Below are 18,486 nucleotides of genomic sequence, written 5' to 3'. Positions count from 1 at the left end.
AACCTCTGGCTGCATTACGCTGGCTCAGGTGTCTTCTGGTTTCCAAACACTAGAGCCAACCTGGGGGTGCCCGTGAGTTCCTGGCTGGGAACAAGTCCATCTCTGGGCATTGAGAAAAGAGCTGAGGTTTGGACCAGCAGGTATATGATGATTGTGACCACTCGCTGCTCATGCAGAAATGACGTCAGGAGACTGACCACATCTCCTCTTCCTTACTCTACCTTCCCTCCCCCGAAAATAGTGCCTTCACACACAATGCACAAAGAGCATCCATGCATTCATTCAGCCAGCAGGCGTCTGTTTGTTTGTTTTCCCCACAACCGTGTTCTCTGTGGAATCACCTTTCATTCATTTATTCACCCACCCAGTCATCCCCTCAGTTGATCAGTCATGTGTTTAGTTTTTGATCAAATATGAACCTTCGACATGTGTCAGACCCCGGCTGGCATTAGGAGTTTATTTATTTATTTTATTTTATTTTTTATTTTTTTTAAGATTTTATTTATTTATTGGACAGAGAGAGAGATAGCGAGAGCAGGAACACAAGCAGGGGGAGTGGGAGAGGGAGAAGCAGGCTTCCTGCCGAGCAGGGAGCCCGATGTAGGGCTCGATCCCAGGACCCTGGGATCATGACCTGAGCCGAAGGCAGACGCTTAACGACTGAGCCACCCAGGCGCCCTAGGCATTAGGAGTTTAAAGTCAGATAGGATCCAGTCAGGGAGCTCATGGTCTAACAACCTAGAAATTTCCATGCAAAAGACAGTGACTATGGGGAAGGCAGAGACAAACACTGAAAGCCAAGACAAGGGAGCCATTAGCTCAGCTGGGGGCAATCGGGGAAGGCTGCACAGAAGAGTGTCATTTGATTTGGTTCTAGAAGCTGAGGAAGAGTTCTCCCGCAGAAGAAGAGGGAATGATCTTCAGGAAGACCAGCCGGTGGACAGGCTTTATTTCTAACCCAACCAAGTCGTTTCTCCCAGTAGGAGACAGATCTAAATTTAGCTGGGTCACATTTAAACAGAATTACTCCTGGCTATGGACTGGTTTAAATGTAGATGCCTGGGTAAGAGACAGCACGCCATGCAAATTTCAGTGACTTATCCTAGGAGCAGGAAGCCAGCTCCCATGTGAGTGATGGGGACCCTGTGCTCAGTGAGTGTATGTGTTGAGAGGAAAGGAGGTTCCCTCTTCCCCAGGAAGCCAAAGACTCCGAGCTTGACCCCAGCCCTCAGACAGTATCTGACCTTGGGAGCAATTGAGCAGGCCCCCTCCTATGAGAAGCCCACCTGCCTTACCTTGGAACCTGATAGTGTCGTTGATGATCTCCAGTGTGTCAGCCACAGCATTGTACTCTCCCACCTTCACCTCCCTGCTATCTGTGGGGAACAAGAGACAGAGGCTGGTTAGATGGAGTCCCGTGCCTGTGGCTGGCTGTTCCTGTCGCAGCTCCTGCACCCCCACAGGCCCTGGCTACATTCTCACAGGCTTTCCTTTGCCCCAGGGCCTTTTCCGGGTAGAATCGCAAAACCTCCGATTGGATCTGGGGTGGGACAGACGCCCTCTCACCCCAGTGCATCCGCTGGTGATCCCCCCCCTTTGCTATATGCCTTGTGGATGGAGGCCTTCTCCCTTCATAACGGACTCGTCTGTTACCAAGTCCTTCCTGGTCATTGGGCTGAACGGTCTCTGTAACTTTCCCCTGGTCTCTGGCTCTGTCATCTAGGACCACACAGACCGCTTCGGCTCCCTCTGCTCCAGGACAGCCCTAGAGACTTGAAGACACAGATCATCCCCCTGGTGCCAGCCCCCAACCTCACCTTACAGAATATCATTTCTAATTCAGCCCTCTCCAGGTTCCTCCTTGGGCCACGCCACACAATGTCACTGTGTCTGAGAGAGTGTAGACTCAAGGACTGACCAACATACTTCTTTAGGCATGGTCTGGTCAGCAGCAAGTGCAGGGGATTATCCCCTCCTTCATTTTGCACATTATATTCCTATTAATGCATTCTGAGGTGGAATTAGTATTAGTGAAGCCGGACGTGCTCATGGATCATGAGACTGGTGAGGGTGGAGGTGTCCTTGGGTCTGGAGACAGGGGAGAGGTCTGAGCTGGGGAGAGAGTTGGGGCCATCAGCATGTGAACTGGGAGTTGGAGCAGGGGGCAGGGAGGAGATCCCTTGGGACAGTGCCAAAGAGCAGAGAGGACCAAGGGCAGAATCCTGGGAGCACCAACCTCTCGGCGGCGGGGGGGGCGGGGGGAGGTTGGGCACGGCAAGGATGCTGCAAGGAGACTGGGAGGGACTGGCCAGGGTGCCGGGAGCAGGGTGGCAGGAGAGAGTGGGCATCATGGGAGCCAAGGAAAGGGACAATTTCACAATGAAGCTGGCTAGCAGTGTCAGATGTCACCGAGAGACTAGAACAACAAGCCCCTTGAGCAAGGGGTTAATGGATTTGGTGTGTGGGGGGACTGGTGACCACAGACAAAGCAGGTCTGGGGAAGCAGGACCAAAGGCAAAGGTTGTGGAACTAGAGGGTGAAGCCCCCAGGGCTGAAGAGTGGGCGGGGAGAACCACTTTGCAAGGGCTGGGGAGTGGGCGGGGAGAACCACTGAGGAGTCACCGAGCCTGGACAGTGTGCCTGGACCTGTGCTGGGAGCTTTCTGTGCCTTTTCTTGTTCGGTTCTCACAGCTGCAGCTGGTGGTTTCGGTCCCACCGCACAGATGAGGCAACAGGGCTCGGCAGCTTGTGCCTTTGCTGCCACTCCACCGATTCTAAGAGTAGAGCCCGGCCTCGAACTCGGGATGTTTCCCACAGACCATGCTCTTTGCTGACATGGGGCTGCCTCGATGGGATCCCTGAGTGGTGACAGTTCCTGCCAAGCTGCCCCCTCCGTGTAGTAACTGCAGAGAGGCATGCCCACATGCCCACCCACAGGGCAAGCGGGTCCCCAGAGCTGCAGATGCTGGGCCTCCAAATGCCCGGAGGTTATCAAGTGACACGGCTGCGGGAACTCCGAATGTGCACCCAGAGGACCCGCTGGCCGGCTGGGGCTCTGGCTCTCAGGGAATTTCTTTGCAGAAATGCAGACGCACTGCTTGTCCCTTATACACATTTGGGAAGAGGAACAGGGAATCCCATAGGCCACACTTCTGCCTGTGTTCTTTTGACTGTGGGGTGGAAAACAGGGTTGTCAAAGTCACTTCCCTCCCACTACAGTGGTCTTCCTGCCCCTTTGCAGGTGGCTGTCGCCTGCCTGGATCACAGCTCCTAAATGTCACATTAACAGACTCTGCTGGGAGCTCCAGCATCCCTGCTCTGGCCTTTTGAAGTCCTCAGCCCCAATCAGCTCCTGCCGCTCAGAGGAGGAAGCCCTGATTTATTTATCTGGTGTGGGGAGGCAGCTCATGAAATATGCAGGCTGATTGGAACAAATCACCAGGAGCCGGGAAGTGATGTGGCTGGCGCCCCACCGCACCCCCAGCCACACAGCCTGCCCCCCCGACTGACATACCCTGATGGACTGTCCCATGGCACCAAGAGGAACTGCCGACTGGCTGGGGCGCACATACTTGGCTTCCCAAGACAGCTATCATCACCAGAATCTCTCCCTGGGGTACCGCTTGGGGGCTCATAGGTGCGTCACATGTTCTTGCATTGAAGGCTCTTGGCAAACCATGAACTGGGCATGATTTGCCCCCATCTGTAGATGAGGGAGAAGCCTCACAGAAGTTAGGTGAACGCTCAGAGCCATGTGCTGGGCAGTGACCAAGTGAACTGAGCTCCCTTAGCTCTGAACTCAGACCACTTTCACCACCCATGCTGAGCAGAGTTGTTGGTCACTCAGCCCACATTTATGGAGGGCCTACTGCATGCCAGGCCCAGCCTCAGGTACTTCCTGATAAAGAATCCCTCAAAAGCATCAGTGTGGGTGGTGAAAGATGAGGTTCTGTCCTCACCCTTGACCAAGGTCGCCTTGGACATCTGGGCACTGAGGCATGCTTGTGCTAAATCCCTTAAGCACTCCATTCATTCATTCATTCATTCATTCATTCATTCATTCATTCATTCAACAAACATTGACTGGGTGCCTATTATCTGCCAGGCTCGGGGCTGGAGATACAAAGATTAAAAAAAAATTAATAATATCTGACATTGTAGTTAAAGACTCACCCAGCCCCACCAGGCAGGTAAAATTATTCTCATCTGCAGATACTATTTCCCTCCAGCCTGCCCTTTGTTAGCAGGTGGCTGCAGCTGGAAAATGGGAACTTTCAAAGTGGCCATGAGGATTAAAGAGGAAAATATGGGCAGTTTCTGGCTTACAGCCTAACTCACAGTAAGTGTTCAATAAATTGTAGTTTGCCTCATGATAAAAGTAACTGAGCTATTTGCTCAGTCCCCAAATACTCCCTAGGTTTTTTTAATGCCATGGTTCCCCATAATGGTCCCTCTGCTTGGAAGGTGGCTTTCCCCTCCCTCTACCAACATGGCCCAATCCTACACCCACCTCTTCCAGGAAGCCTTCTCTGAGTACGTAGCTCCCCTCTGAGCACCTCAGTTGCTGTGGGCTGAGGGCATGGGTGACAGCTCCTGGTGTTGGAGCTATGACCTAGGTGTACCCAGGCCTCATGATTCCTATCAGCCAGTTAGTTCCTGAGCGGGCCTTGAAGCCTTGCATCTGGCATCCTTAGGTAGCATCGAGTCTCATCCCCTGTCCTCTACCCAGGACCCCTCCCGGGTCTGCAGGTAGAAGGATGGTGCCCTCTGTGTTCTTCCATGGCCCAGCTGGTGGCCCAGCTGGTGGTGACCATGATAGGCACCCAGCACTCTCAATGTTTAACTCTTGGGTTCCTTGCTAACTCACAAACAGCGTTAACCACCCAATGGATACAGACTGGGCCTTGCAGACTGTGGGTCAGGGGACAGGCTAGGAAGACGCACCAGGGGGTGGGGGTAGATGAAGGAATTGAGCAGAGGGCTGCCGTCCTGCCCCACAACTCTGCCGCAGCTTGCCACTGACTCACTGTGTGGCCCTGGACAGACTGTCTCTTTCTCTGGCCTGAGTTTCTCCATCGGCAAACTGCACAGCAGGGCTTCCAATGGTTCCCAGCCCCGGCCGGGCATTAGTATCACCTGGGAACTGCTGGAAAATACATACGTCTGAGTCCTAATATGGACCCATTATATTAGAACCTCTGGGGGGCTGAGGGGTGGGTTCTGGGCGGCAGTATTTTTAAAAGTCCCCTAAGTCGATCCTAACACACAGAGTTGAGTACCACTAGATTTGACTGAAGGCCCTTTAATGCCGACAGTTTCTGTGCTAAGAGCCTAAAAATAGTATGGAACAAGAGAGCCCCTCTCCCGAAGAACAATGCTGCTTCCTCGTTGTGGGGCAAAAAGAAGTGTTCTCTTTAAAAAACCCATTCTTTATTTCAAATTTTAGATTTGGATGATACGTAAAGGAAATAGGTCCTATTGGTGAAAATTAGGCTGCCAAAAAAAGTCCAGTCTGAAAATATTCACTGGCTGTGGGCCTGAGAGCATCCACGAGATGGCTGGGAGACAGCTTCCGTCAGTGATTCTACCTCCTTCTGGGACCGCAACCCCTAGGCGGGAGAGCCAGTTACAGGGTCTCTTGCATTAGCTGGGTTCTACTCCCCTCACCCTTAACTGTCCATTAGTCCTCAATTGGCTCTAGATCCGAATGGAAGGAGGTATATGTGTTCTTTAAAGTTTAATGGTTACAAACACACACACTCAATGTATGACTCCAAGGTCTAAAACACAGGATGGCCTTGACTCAACAAAAATAAAATAAAAAATGCTATAAGTTATTCCATTCTAGGCCCTCCTAACAAAATCCCAAACGCAGGGAGAAGAGCAAGCTCTGGCTGGTAGACAGGACCCTCGGAGCTAGTCTTGGCTTTGCCGTCACTTCAGTGAGGAGCCCCCAGGAAGTCCTGGCCTCTGCCTGGGTCTTGCTAAAGCGAGTGGGCTGGGTGGGGAGATCTCTGTGGCCTCCACCTCTTGCTCGATGATTCTGCAATTGCTTTGAAAACCTGCCTCACAGGTCCTGCCTCTGCCTGGGGGCCACACATCACATGGACTCCTGCTCCTGCTGGTTCTTCGGAGGTGGGAACATGGCGATCACGGGCTTTGATTCTGCTCTTCTCCAGATGGCCAGCCCTTCCTCAGGAGTGATCCCCAGTCTGGTCACTGCCTGTGGACAGGCCCTAGAGGGTGACTCTCCTGTCACTGGGTGAGGAGCAGAGCTGAGCAGCACCTCTCAGCAGCACTCCTTGGCCTGAATCCTGCACACACTCTTCTCTGTCTTCATAAACAATATGCCACTGCCACATTTGTAACAAATTAACGTCACTGACCTTTGTTTGGAAATTTTTAACAGGCCGGGTGGACACTGGCCAAATGGCTTGGGAATATGATAATCCTGCTAAGGGCAGATTTGTCTGTTGACTTAGGTTAACTGGGCTAGGGGCAAAAGCTAAGTATCTGGGGTTACCCAGGACATATATAAACACAACAGGTTATTTGCACCTAGAGCACCTTTTGTCTCCGCTTCTCAGCTAACTTCCCACTGGCCCTTCAGAATCCCAAACTCGGGTGCCTGGGTGGCTCAGCCATTAAGCGTCTGCCTTCAGCTCAGGTCATGATCCCAGGGTCCTGGGATCGAGTCCCACATCGGGCTCCCTGCTCGGCGGGAGGCCTGCTTCTCCCTCTCCCACTCCCCCTGCTTGGGTTCCTGCTCTCGCTGTCTCTCTCTCTGTCAAATAAATAAAAATCTTAAAAAAAAAAAAATCCCAAACTCAGGGATAGGAAAGAAAACTCAGATGCTTCCTCTCCCAGGCAGCCTTCCTAGAATCTGGCAGGTGGAGGCAAGTGCCCCTCCTCTGAACACCCTTACCACGTATCACACCCACTTGAGGTCCTATGTCTGTGCTCCCCCCACCCCCAACCAGGAGCTCTCTGAGGGCAGGGGCTGCATCTTACCCAGCTTGGCACCCCCTGTGCCCAGTCAGGAGCTGGCATGCAGGTGCCAGGAAATGACTCCCAGGAAACTTAAAAAGCCCAAACCATGGAGTGGCAGGGGGAGAAAGGAATTTATCCACATCAAAATTAAGAACTTCTGTTCAACAAGGACTTTAAGTCTATAGACAAGTGACTGAATGGGAGAAGGTATTTGCAAAGCCTAAAGGTAAAAGGGGACTAATATTTAGCGTACATAAGGAACGCTAGCAAATCAATAAGAAAAAGACAGTACCCTCAAAATAAAAGTGGTCGAAGGATCAGAAAGATCAACAAATGGCTGACGAGCACAGGAACAAATGTCCAAACCTCATTAGCGGTCGGAGAAATGGTATTTAAGACTACAGTATGATATTACTTTATGCCTTTAGCCTGGCAAACAACGAGTGAGCCGGGGACTGGCAAGTGTTGGTGGGAGGAGGGACACAGGAACCCCCATGCTGTGGCAGTGGAGACAGGTGTGGGCACTGAAAGAGCCATCTGGGATCTTAGGCATGTTCAGTGTTCACACACCTTCCCATCCAACAGTTCTGCTCCTGGACATTTGTCCTAAAGAAACGCCCAGTTGGGTTCAGAAGGGGACATGTACAAGGACACTCATTATTTCTATGGGTAGGGAGTTGCAGGTGGCCTGGGTAGCTGTCACTGGCAGAGCGGATGGGTAAAGCATGATCAGCGCAAGGCATGGCTCAGATGTACACACAGGAACATGGAAGCATTTCCAAAAAACAAAGCGCTGAGTGGGGAGGGAAAAAAATAGAGAAAGAAATAGAAGATACATAATCCAGTTGCACAGACAGAAATAAAAATATATGCCTACGAAAGAGCAATCCATATTTTGTAAGGACATACCAACACAATATATGCATTAAACACTTAGAGTGTTTGCCTTTCCCTGCGGGATGAGCGCAAATGCTTGAAATAGGCCACAGACAAACAAGCGAGAAGCAAGACAGTACTTTTCTCAAGAAATTCTGGCGGGGCCGCGGATCTGGGGTTATGGTCATGAGTGCCCAGGAGAGGAGCAGGAAGCCCACGGTTGCCATGGTCCTTCTCTGTGCTAGTCACTGAACCGTTCATAGCTTCAATGTCATGGAATTCTCACCATCCCTCAAGGCTAAGAAAATGATCCCCTTTAATTTTACTATTTTAAACTGAATGCTGAAATGATGGCTTTAGAGAGATCAAGCCACAGGACCTAATTAGTAAGGAAGAGACATGTCTGCTTCAAGGCTCATTTACATGCGAGGGGATGAGTTCCCCATCACTGGAGGCATTCAAGGAGAGGTAATGCTGCAAGAGAGAGTCACGGCTCCCTTCAACATGGAGAGTCTATGGCTCAATGAAACACAAGGTCTGCTAAATAATTCTTTTTCAGGCTACCTTCCTTGGGCTCTCTGAAACATAAGGATCATGGATCATGAAGGCTCAGAAGTGTCAGGGTCAGGCTCCCAGCCTCAAAGAGCCCACATACATGTGTGTCATCCCATTTCTGCTGACCCACAACCCTGCCAGGGTCTCTTGCGTTTCAGCGGCCCATGTCTCCACTCTTAATTATATCAAGTCGAGTGGCAGTTGGACGACCTGGCCTTTCTAGACCTTTGTCTAGATGAAGGGAGCTACAATACATGCCTTGACAGAAGGAAAAGGACATTAAAAACCAGCCTCAAGCATCTCAAACTAGAGTCAAACTAGCTCCGAAAGTTTTCTAGTCAGTTCTGGGAAATCATCTTCCTGCTTTTATAGACCCTGGCACTGGGCCAGAAAAATTATGAAGCCCCCAGGGGGCAGGGACTGTATCTTATTCAACTTGGCTTCCCTCAGAGGACTTGGTAAAGCGCCTGGCAGATGCTCAGGAAATGTGCACTGAATAGAACAGTATCTGTTACCCCAAAGACCAAACGGTAATTAATGTCTGCAAATGGGGAGGACAAGCCTACATTTCACTAGGTACCTTCTGAATGACAATCATGCTGTTGGAGTGATGCAAGACCCCGTGCCTTCAAATCAGGTGCTGAAATAGAAAAGTCCGAAGTCTGAGCCCTTTATGTTGCACAGAAGCCGTGTGAAATTCGAGCACATTATCGCTCACCAAGACTCTGACAAACAGGCCTAATGAAGGCAGGGCCGGTGAGCGGGCGAGCGTGCAGATGCTGAGAGCTCCCAAAGAACAGCACAAACAAGGCTCTAATCATGGCTTCACTCAACTTCCTTCCCTGCTGCAAATTCTGAACCATGTTTAGACTTCGGCAGGAACATGGATTCTTTCTTCTCTTGAGGGAAGAAAGAAGCCAATTCCCTGGCATTCATGCTCACATACACGTGGTTTAAAGGCAGTCAGCTCCAGCATGGGCAGGGGGAGGGCAACTGAATGTGGAGTCAGAAGGGGTTTAGGCCTTGGCCCTCCTGCACCCACGGTGTGTGGCCAGCAGGATGCCAATGCCGGCTTCTGACCACAGGTGCGTCACTCAGAATTGCACCTGAGACAAGAGTAGGAGGACATGGAATTGATTTGGGAGGTGGTCTTGTGGCACACTCAAGAAGTATGGGGAGGTGAGACAGGACAGGGAAGGGAGCCAGTCTGGGGGCATGCATGAGCAGGTTTCTGGGCGGGCAACTGAGGCACAATTCCACTGGGGACCCCTGGAGACAGAGCAGAATATACCTTGCAGTTGCCCCACCCAAGAGGAAGGATGCTGGGTGGTTTATCCTCTGCTTCTCTCTCCTCCCTGGCACAAGGTGTCCCTGGAAGCACCAATTCCCTGACATATGGCCTACTCCTTGCATGGGTGAGGGGTGCAGGTGCTTTTCATGAGGCATTTGTTCTGGAATTGTGGATGCTCTGGGAGTATGGATGTGTCATTGACGGCATCTCCCATCTCCCATCTACATTGTCCTGCTGGGAATTAAAAGCTACGAAAACAATGGATCGCGGATCATCACATCAAAAACCAACGATGTATTGTATGGTGACTAACATAACATAATAAAATTAAAAAAAAAAAAAAAGCTTTGGGAACCCCTGAAAACAATGTAAATGGAGGGAAGCTGGGAGTGAAGAAGGTCATTCTTAGGGATCTGAAGCCCTCCTTGGATTAAAAATGCCTCGGTCTCAAGAGGGGCCGGGGGGCTAACCCTGGCACATTATTTTATTTTTTATTTTTTTTATTTATTTTTTTTTCTGGCACATTATTTTAGAACAGTCCTGTTGACAAGACACATGGTTTCTCCAGCCTGAAACAACAATGGCCATCATCTTGAATTAGCTTCCGCTCACATTCTGTTGTCAAGGCTAACTGCTGTTTCCCAGACAAGTCACCAGAAACCACAAATAAATGAAGATGTTCTTAAATTTCTACAAGTCCTATCACCAACGAATCCAGTAAACGTTACCAAGAGCCGGCCAGGAGCCAGGCATCATGTCAGTAATGGGACGTGCTTCCCAGGCTTGAGAAGCCATAGCAAAATCTCATTTGGCCCTTTCCCCAGCCCCAGGAGCTGGGCAGGGCTGGCTTTAGTGTCACCCCATTTTCCAGAGGATTAAGCTGAGGCTTAGGGAGATGAAGTAACTTGCCCAGGGTTACACTGCTGCTGAGTTTCAGAGCAAGGACTTGAACCCAGGTCTTTTGCCTCCCGGTTAAATCAATAAACTTGCACTGGGGGCCTACTGAGCGCCAGGTGTTTGTGCTACCCTACAGCCTTGGAATCAAAAAGTGCAGGGCCATGGCTTCTTAGCTCCCCTTTTAGTCTTCTTCCCAAAGCTACCTCCCATTTCCACCTCATCTGTGTTTTAGTTTTGCAAAGGAATTAACGGAGCCTCCGATGCAATGCTTCCTCTACGGTAGGTAAAAGGGTTCGGAAGGCCCTGCACAAATAAAGAGCTGAAAGAGCATCGCGTGAGGTCTTCAGAGGAAAGGTGGGATGGGCCAGCTTCCAAGATCAGGTTAGTGAGCTTTGAGACAGCCTGGGTGTGAGTCTCGAAGAACCCCTGCAAAGGGATCCTCCACCACCGGGGCTGACTGTCAGTAAGCCAGCTCTGCTGTTCACTGTCCCCTCTAAAGATGAGGCAGGAGGTAAGGGAGAGACAAGCAGACAGGGAGAGAGGTGGTGTGAAGGACATGGCAGAAAACAACATGGGGCTCTATTTAGAAGCCTTTTTGAAAGGCCCATGGCATGAGGCAATTCTCGGGGTAAATCCTGGAAAGTCCCAGAAAACAGAGTCCGGGCCAGCTCAGGGAAGCATGGGCCCAGAGAAGGGAAGGAATGAACTCACCATCCCATGGTGAGTCAGGGTCTCCCCCAGGAAAGTCCCTTCCCCTGTCTGGGCCTCAGTTTCCATTCTGTGAAACGAGATGATAACCAGGCACCCTCCCAGGTTGGGCAACCTGCCCAATAATTCAGCGCCGCTCCATCCTGGCAGACAACGCACCTCTGAGATCCTCTATATTTGGAAAACTAACTCTTGTGAGGACACGAACATGCCCCCAGCATTCTAGTGGCTCATTTTAGTCCCGAAATAACACAGAATCCCTCTGTCAACAGGATCAATGTTTGTTTTAAAAACATATAAAGAGAAGCATGTGCAGGTTCAGCTCTGATGTTCACTAAAAACTGGGCACAGATGTGGTGAAGGGAAAACACTCAGGTGTAGGTGTGCTTGTGAGCACAAGGGGAAAGCTGAGGTCCCATCTTAGCTCTGCCACTAACCAGCTTGTGTCCCGGGGCGGGGGGGGAACACCTCCCTCCCCTGGGCCCCAGGATCATCTCTTAGACCCTGCCGTATCTGACATCCTACATATGGCTAAGTGTGGGGAACAGCTATAAAGGGCAGGCAGACATAAAGGCACCTGGGGGTTTCAACACACCAAGAGAATCTGGATTTGTTTCAGAAAAGTGTCATAATTTTTTTGACACAGTGCTAATCATAATTGCTGCTACTTGCTGAGCAAGAAATATATGCACATATTTCTATGTGTTATCGAGTTCTTTCCACATTCCGAGAAGATAGATAGGATTATATTCCTATTTCACAGATGAGGACTTCACACAGGTGAAGTTACTTGCCTAATGTGCTACATCAACTTGAGCTAAGGTAGGTCAGACCCACTCTGAACTATTGTTTGCTCCACTGCTTTCCTTATAAATGCCCAAAACTGGTCACTGGAGTTGGTGTCTAATCCTAACATATGAAAAAAAAAAAGGCAATAAAATTGGCACGCACTTGTAGCTGTGATCGGCCAATCAATATTTTATAAAATATTCTCCTAGAATGATATAATTTGAGAACTGGAAATGTGACAAGAGAATTTAGTTACAATCACTCAAAAAAAAAAAAAAGTAAGTGTCTTTGCCAAGATGCTTACTTGGTTCAACCAATGAAGAAACAAGACTTAACAAATGGGACAATAATTACATTTGCCGAAAATTACATCTTTCGCGCATGCCAGAGAGCTGACATGCGTTTCAATTACCTGCCACGGGAAGACGAATGGGTAAATCTACAAGATTGCATTACTGAGCCACAGTACCAAACACCTCTCCTCATTGAGCTAAATCCAGTGGGATTTGTCTGAATGAACCTGAATAACTCGATTTCATTTCTTGCTTTCCCCTGGATGACTTTGGGATCTGACGCAAAGTCACTGCTCTTGATCCTGGATTTTTCCAGAAACATCCAGATGCTGAAAAACACTGCAGTGAAGAACGGTGCATCTCGTGGTTTTGGCTAACGACCCTGCTGATGACCGTACCGGGCTGCATGGAGGTGTCTACCTGGAGGAAAGCCCAGCCCCGCTTCTCACAGATGCCCTGTGGGCTCTGACAAGCCCCTGTCCCTCTCCGGGCCTCTACTTCCACCTTGTCACTTGAGGAAAGTGGTCTGGAAGGTTTCTGAGCCCCTTCCAACATGGACACCAGGAAAGTCCAAAAAGCGACCTGGTTTCTTAGAATAAAAATTAAGGACCTGTTACAAGCACGTAGGGGATGATTATGGGTTAAAAGAGATTAAAGAGAAATAGCAACCAGCCATTGTGTGGGTTCTCCCACAAATTGTAGAGACATTTTGGAGATAATCAGAGGATCAACACAGACTAGAAATGAAAGGATATTAAGAATCATTGTTAAATGTTTTAGGTAGGATAATAGTATCATGGCTATGTTTTGAAAAGTCCTTATCTAGTAGGAATGCATACTGCAGTATTTATAGATTGAAATGAGATAATGTCTGGGAGCTGCTTTAAACATTATACAAAAAAAAAAAAAAGGGTGCAGTGGGTGAGTAAAGATAAAGCAAGATTGGCAAAATGTTGATGATGGTTGCAGCCAGGTGATGGGTACATGGGGTTTATTCTGGTCCTCTCAACTTTAGGGTCTGTTTGAAAATTTCTATCATCAAAAACAAAAATAATGCAAGCTTTTTCAGAATACTGGAGGGGATTGAACCCCCACCCTCATACTTCCATGAGCTTCTCAGAGTCATGTGGGGAGACTGAATAGCCTGAGAAGTCATGCAGTTGAGAAAAATATTCTAAGTAAGTTGAAACTAATGTTTTTACAGAGAAGTGTTTTCTATTGACTCTGCTTTCTCTTATCTGGAACATCATACTTTCATTTCTTTTGATGTATTTTATTGCAGAAACACAACATCCCCGAATATAGAATTCATCAACTAGAAAGAATAAGCACCAGAAAGCCTACCTTGAAATTGAGTAAATTTAATGGTCCCCATTCTCTCCCCATTCCGGAACACAACTTGACCCTAAAAACAAAACAACACAAACAAGAACAAAAGAGAAATGCCATATTAGCTCAAACACTACTGATCTCAACTACAATTCGTAAGTGGTACAATGTGATTACTAATATTGGGGAAAAAAATAGATTCCCGTGGGGCTGCAGATGCAAAATTAAACTAACTGTTTTAAAACTGGTTGTGACTTTACCTGGTTAACTGGAGGAGAACAAAATCAATAACAGAACTAACACATGTGAATTAAAGCTGAGCTATGTGTCATCATTACCACTGTGATCATCCATGAAACCCCCACGTATCCTGTGTTATCCTGAGACAAGGTCTTCCAGGGTGCTAGAAAGATGGAGGCAGAGATGAGGCCCACGGGGCCTGGCCCTGACTCTGCTCCTGGTCCTCACCCATTAAGATGCGTGGCTCTGCTGAGGCTGTTTGGCGTGAGAACCAGAAGGGGGCTGGAGGTCAGTTAGTATTTCTTATTAAGGACAGAGAATGTTTTTGTAAGTTCTTCCTGAGTGGTGACATCAGCCCCAATTATAAATGGGCTACGGGGCAGCACAAAATGAAGGTTCTTGAGCCAGAGAGACCTGTGTGTCACAGGCAGCTGAGCATCCCTCGTTAGGGGCCCCGGGGGCTCCAGACGGCATCATCTGCAGCATCTGCCTTGCTGGCTGATACCGGGCTTCCATATGCTGCGCTAAATAAATCGGGAACATAAAGAGGGGGTGGGATCTCTCCTTGCTAATACACGACCCATCAAAATTCTGTAACCGTGCCAGGAAATCGACACGTTATATCAATGAATCTTTTTGACAAGCTCGAGTGGAAAGGGGGATGATCCTCATTTTACAGATCAAGAAACTGAGACCAAGAGAGGTTATGCGCTCTGTATTAGGTCCTGTAGGTGAGGCTGCTGGGAGTCAGATCCAAGTTTGATTTTAATGCCCAGGCCATTTCACTACAGCATGTTGCTCCTCAGCCAGAAATAAATTCCTTCCTCTCTTTCCATTACCGTGCAATTAGGAAAAGCAATGGTCTTAAAGGGACACCGCTTTACTCTCACTATGCTCTCACGTCATCAGGTCATAGCATAGACGATACTTCAGATCCCACTCAATGCTCGGGACAAAGTGCCAAGAAGTATCTTCCCTAGGTGGAAACCCAAAGTCTGAGGCCCTGCGGCTTTTCGAACAAAGAGAATCACTCAACCTGATCTCAGAACGAGAAGCACCTTAGAAGGCCACTTTGACACCTCTTTGAAATCCTGTAGACAGCCGCAAGAACTATCAGTTTGAAAGTAATGGCCAGCAAATTCCATATTATTCAGGTGATGGCACGCAATTCCCGGGAGTGTGAAAACACTTCAGTGTAAGGTGAGATGGACGCTGTGATTTGATTTCTAGGGAGGATTGAAAAACACAGAACATTGTGCAAAAGGCTCACTTTTATGCAAATAGAGCACTTTGCAAAGCTGGGAAAGACACAGACGGCGGTGGGGGGGGGGGGACAAGGAGGACATTTCTTGGTTTGATGAAGGTGGGGATCTAATTTGCCCACCTCCTGCCATGCTCTGAGGAACTCCAAAGGCTTCTAGATATAAAATGTGGACAAATTCCGCAGAACCTTTATTAGTTAAATGAAAAAGGACATGAAATGGTCTTTGAAGCTTGGACGGAATGACACTGGATTGGAGTACGAGGTGGGGAAGAGAACCTCCCTTTACTTGGTAAACAAAACAAATTAGTCCGTCTTTGAAGGGAGAGCGGTCACGTTTTATTTTCCTCACGATAACTATTTTTACTAACATGGCTCCTTAAGCTCTCAGATAATGCAGTGGAAGGAGGCCCGTGTCTGAGTATCCCAAACCCGGCTTCAGTGCCCCCTTGGGCACGTTCCTGAGCACCTGAGTTACGGACCTAGCACAGCTCCCGACCTACAATGGGCATGCAGTAAATGGCAGTAGTAATTTTTATTTTAAAATGTTTAATAGCAGAGAGCTGAAATAAAAAAAGATTTTAAGCACCAGGAAGCTTTCCAACCCCTGGGAGGAGATTTTCCATATCACATGGTGTCATCCGGCAAAGGGATAAACTGTTGGGTCTTTGCCCAGGCATCCTCACTTCTCAGAAACAGAAGCCCCCAAGTGACTGCGTTCTCAAACCACACGAGCCGCCGTGAACTTCATTGGCGGGTAATGAAGGACGCACAGATGGGTAATTGGGCTATACCGGGTGGTCTGCACAGAGAAGAAGCCAGGAAGCCCCCTTCTGAGGGAGATGTGTCTTCTGGTTGTTTCCAGAAGAAGTTACCATGGCACCCACTGGGTCTGACCGCTAAAGCCAATTCTGCCACCATGCCCGTGGCTGACAGGATGGGGACCACCGTCCCAGCCAAGTCAACGTCGACAAGGAAGCCCACGTGCCAGTCAGATGATTTTCATGAAATTTTGCCCTTCCACAAATACTTGCCTATTCTGGGCCACGTACTTAGCTTCCAGGAGCTGATTCCTGCTCTTGGAGAGCTTTGTATTTGATGAGGAGGGACAAATGAAACAAGTTCTCCAATGAAGGCACAAGATGACTTTAGTTTGTGGTGAGTGCCGTGAAGAAAGTAAGAGGGAGCGGCTGGGCGAGGGACGGGTCGGTTGTGCAGTCAGGAAAGAGGTCGCCCAAGAGCTGATAGGAGAGCCACAGGCCGCAAGGCGGGAGGGGGCTGCTGTAAGCAGAGTGCGACCTCAGGGCAGGAACAGGAAGGGCCGGCGTGGCGAGGGCGCGGGTGGGTCAGCAGGGCCAGGTCACGTCCAACCTGGAGGCCACGACAGGGCTCTGGAGGTGATTTTAAGTGCAGGGAGGAGCCCCGGAGTTGGGGAGGCTGAGCAAAGCAGTACTATGATCTGATGTAAGATCTGGGAAGATGGTTCTGGCTGCTGGATGGAGATGGGATGGTTGTGTAGAAACAAAGACACAGAGAAACTGGGGGCTCTGGCAGCCAGTAAGCCCGGTGTGAAGGGACAGCGGCTCAGGCGAGGGTGGTGGCCGGATTCTCTCTCTTGCCAGCGCAGGGGGCACCGCCACGGTGGCTGGGCACTGTGGCCCGGACAGGAGTGGATTTCCACCCTACTCCTGGCCCCTCTGTCTGACGGACGCTGTCATGTGCTACCCCAGGGCCCCCTGGGATGGAGGCACTCATTTCGCCAGCCGCCGGGCATCTTGGCTGCTGCTGAGTTGCCCGGCACCCACATGGGGCTGTGCCAGGGATGGTTATGCCCCCTTCCTGGGGGGCAGCCTACATCCAATGGTCATGAAGGGACAAGTTCTACCCCCTTGCCTCAATTCAGGACAACTGTGAAGGACCGTGGATCCAGAAGTCCCCGTGGGATGACCGAGGCCATGGTTACAGCTGCGTTATTTCACTTGTCCCTTTGCTACATCCTGCTTCACTTCCTCCCTCCCAGGTCTTGTTCCTGAGGGCCCTCCCCGATCGACCTCCTGTATGCAAATCTTTGTCTCAGAATCTGTTTCCAGGGCAACCCCACCTAAGACCCCCGCCATCAGGGGTCACTGGGACTCTGTCTTTCTTGCCACCTGAAGGAGGCTGACTGAGAAGGCGGTGGGAACAGAGGCGGTGGATTCTGCGCGAAGCCCATGCTTCAGCCTCACCGGGGCCTGGCATGTCCGCCAAGGAAGCCGGGCTGGCTTTGCGCTCTTAAGCCCCAGGTGGAGCGGGGATTTGTTTCCCTCTTCTCCCCGCACACGTACTCTTTATGTATACACAAATGCCATGACTCTCCTTAAGCTTTCGCCGTGTGCGATCCCAGGGCCGTAACTGCAGATCATCACGTGCACTTGAGACCCATCCACATGATGTGCGGAATTCTAAGGCAGCGGAGTTTGGTAGCTCTGGCCGGCGTGGTGGCCGACTTCTGTCCGCGCTGGCTCACGCCCGCACTCGCTCTTTTATACCCCTCTCTGTGTTGCCGGGGCCCGAAGTCCAGAAACCACACTTCCCACCATCCCCTGCCAGCTGGTTTCCATTTAGGTTCTGCTAATGAGAAGCATTCACGGGAGATTTAGAAAGTACGCATAAGGGAAAAGCTATTTTTTTTTTTTCTGCTTAGGCTGTAGCAGCAGGAGTTCTGAGTGCCTGCAGGTGTCTTTGGGTCCCAGCAGCCCCCCAACTGTCAGCGTGGGGGGCTCTGAGCTGACTGCTCCGTGGCCGGTGGGGGGATCCCCAAAGCAGCAGAAACAGCAGCGGCAGGAGCCTCAGAGGCCAGGGCACTTGGGTCCCCATTATTTTATCTGCATTCCTAATCGGCTCTGGGGTCATTTTTTTTTTTTTTTAAGATTTTATTTATTTATTTGACAGAGAGAGACACAGCGAGAGAGGGAACACAAGCAGGGGGAACGGGAGAGGGAGAAGCAGGCTCCCCGCTGAGCAGGGAGCCCGATGTGGGGCTCGATCCCAGGACCCCGGGATCATGACCTGAGCCGAAGGCAGACGCTTAACGACTGAGCCACCCAGGCGCCCCGTCTGGGGTCATTCTTATAAACTCCTCGGAAGTTAGAATCCATTATCAATCAGCATGCCGTCTAGAAAACAGAAACCACTTCATGCACTTCGTGCATTTCAGAGGCGGTGGCCACACCGGTTCCCTTTTTGTTCCTGCAGCCCAAGGGGCTTGGTACTTTCTG

General features: G+C 49.9%; 1 protein-coding gene across 1 annotated transcript in view; it reads right to left on the bottom strand.

The window, feature by feature from the left end:
* GABBR2 (gamma-aminobutyric acid type B receptor subunit 2) overlaps window positions 1-18,486 on the bottom strand; it is a 233,141-nt gene that overhangs the window by 80,508 nt on the left and 134,147 nt on the right. The window contains exons 7-8 of the mRNA XM_035016224.1: window positions 13,744-13,804; window positions 1,296-1,376 (exon numbers count right to left, since the gene is read on the bottom strand). Coding sequence (XP_034872115.1) covers window positions 1,296-1,376; window positions 13,744-13,804 — 142 coding nt within the window. The remainder of the gene's footprint in view (window positions 1-1,295; window positions 1,377-13,743; window positions 13,805-18,486) is intronic.

This window comes from Mirounga leonina, unplaced genomic scaffold (genome assembly GCF_011800145.1).
Source record: "Mirounga leonina isolate KUSES-001 unplaced genomic scaffold, KU_Mleo_1.0 Mir_170, whole genome shotgun sequence".
Lineage (NCBI taxonomy): Eukaryota > Metazoa > Chordata > Mammalia > Carnivora > Phocidae > Mirounga > Mirounga leonina.
The sequence above is the reverse complement of the archived record's forward strand: the minus strand, read 5'-3'. Positions and strand labels throughout refer to the sequence as shown.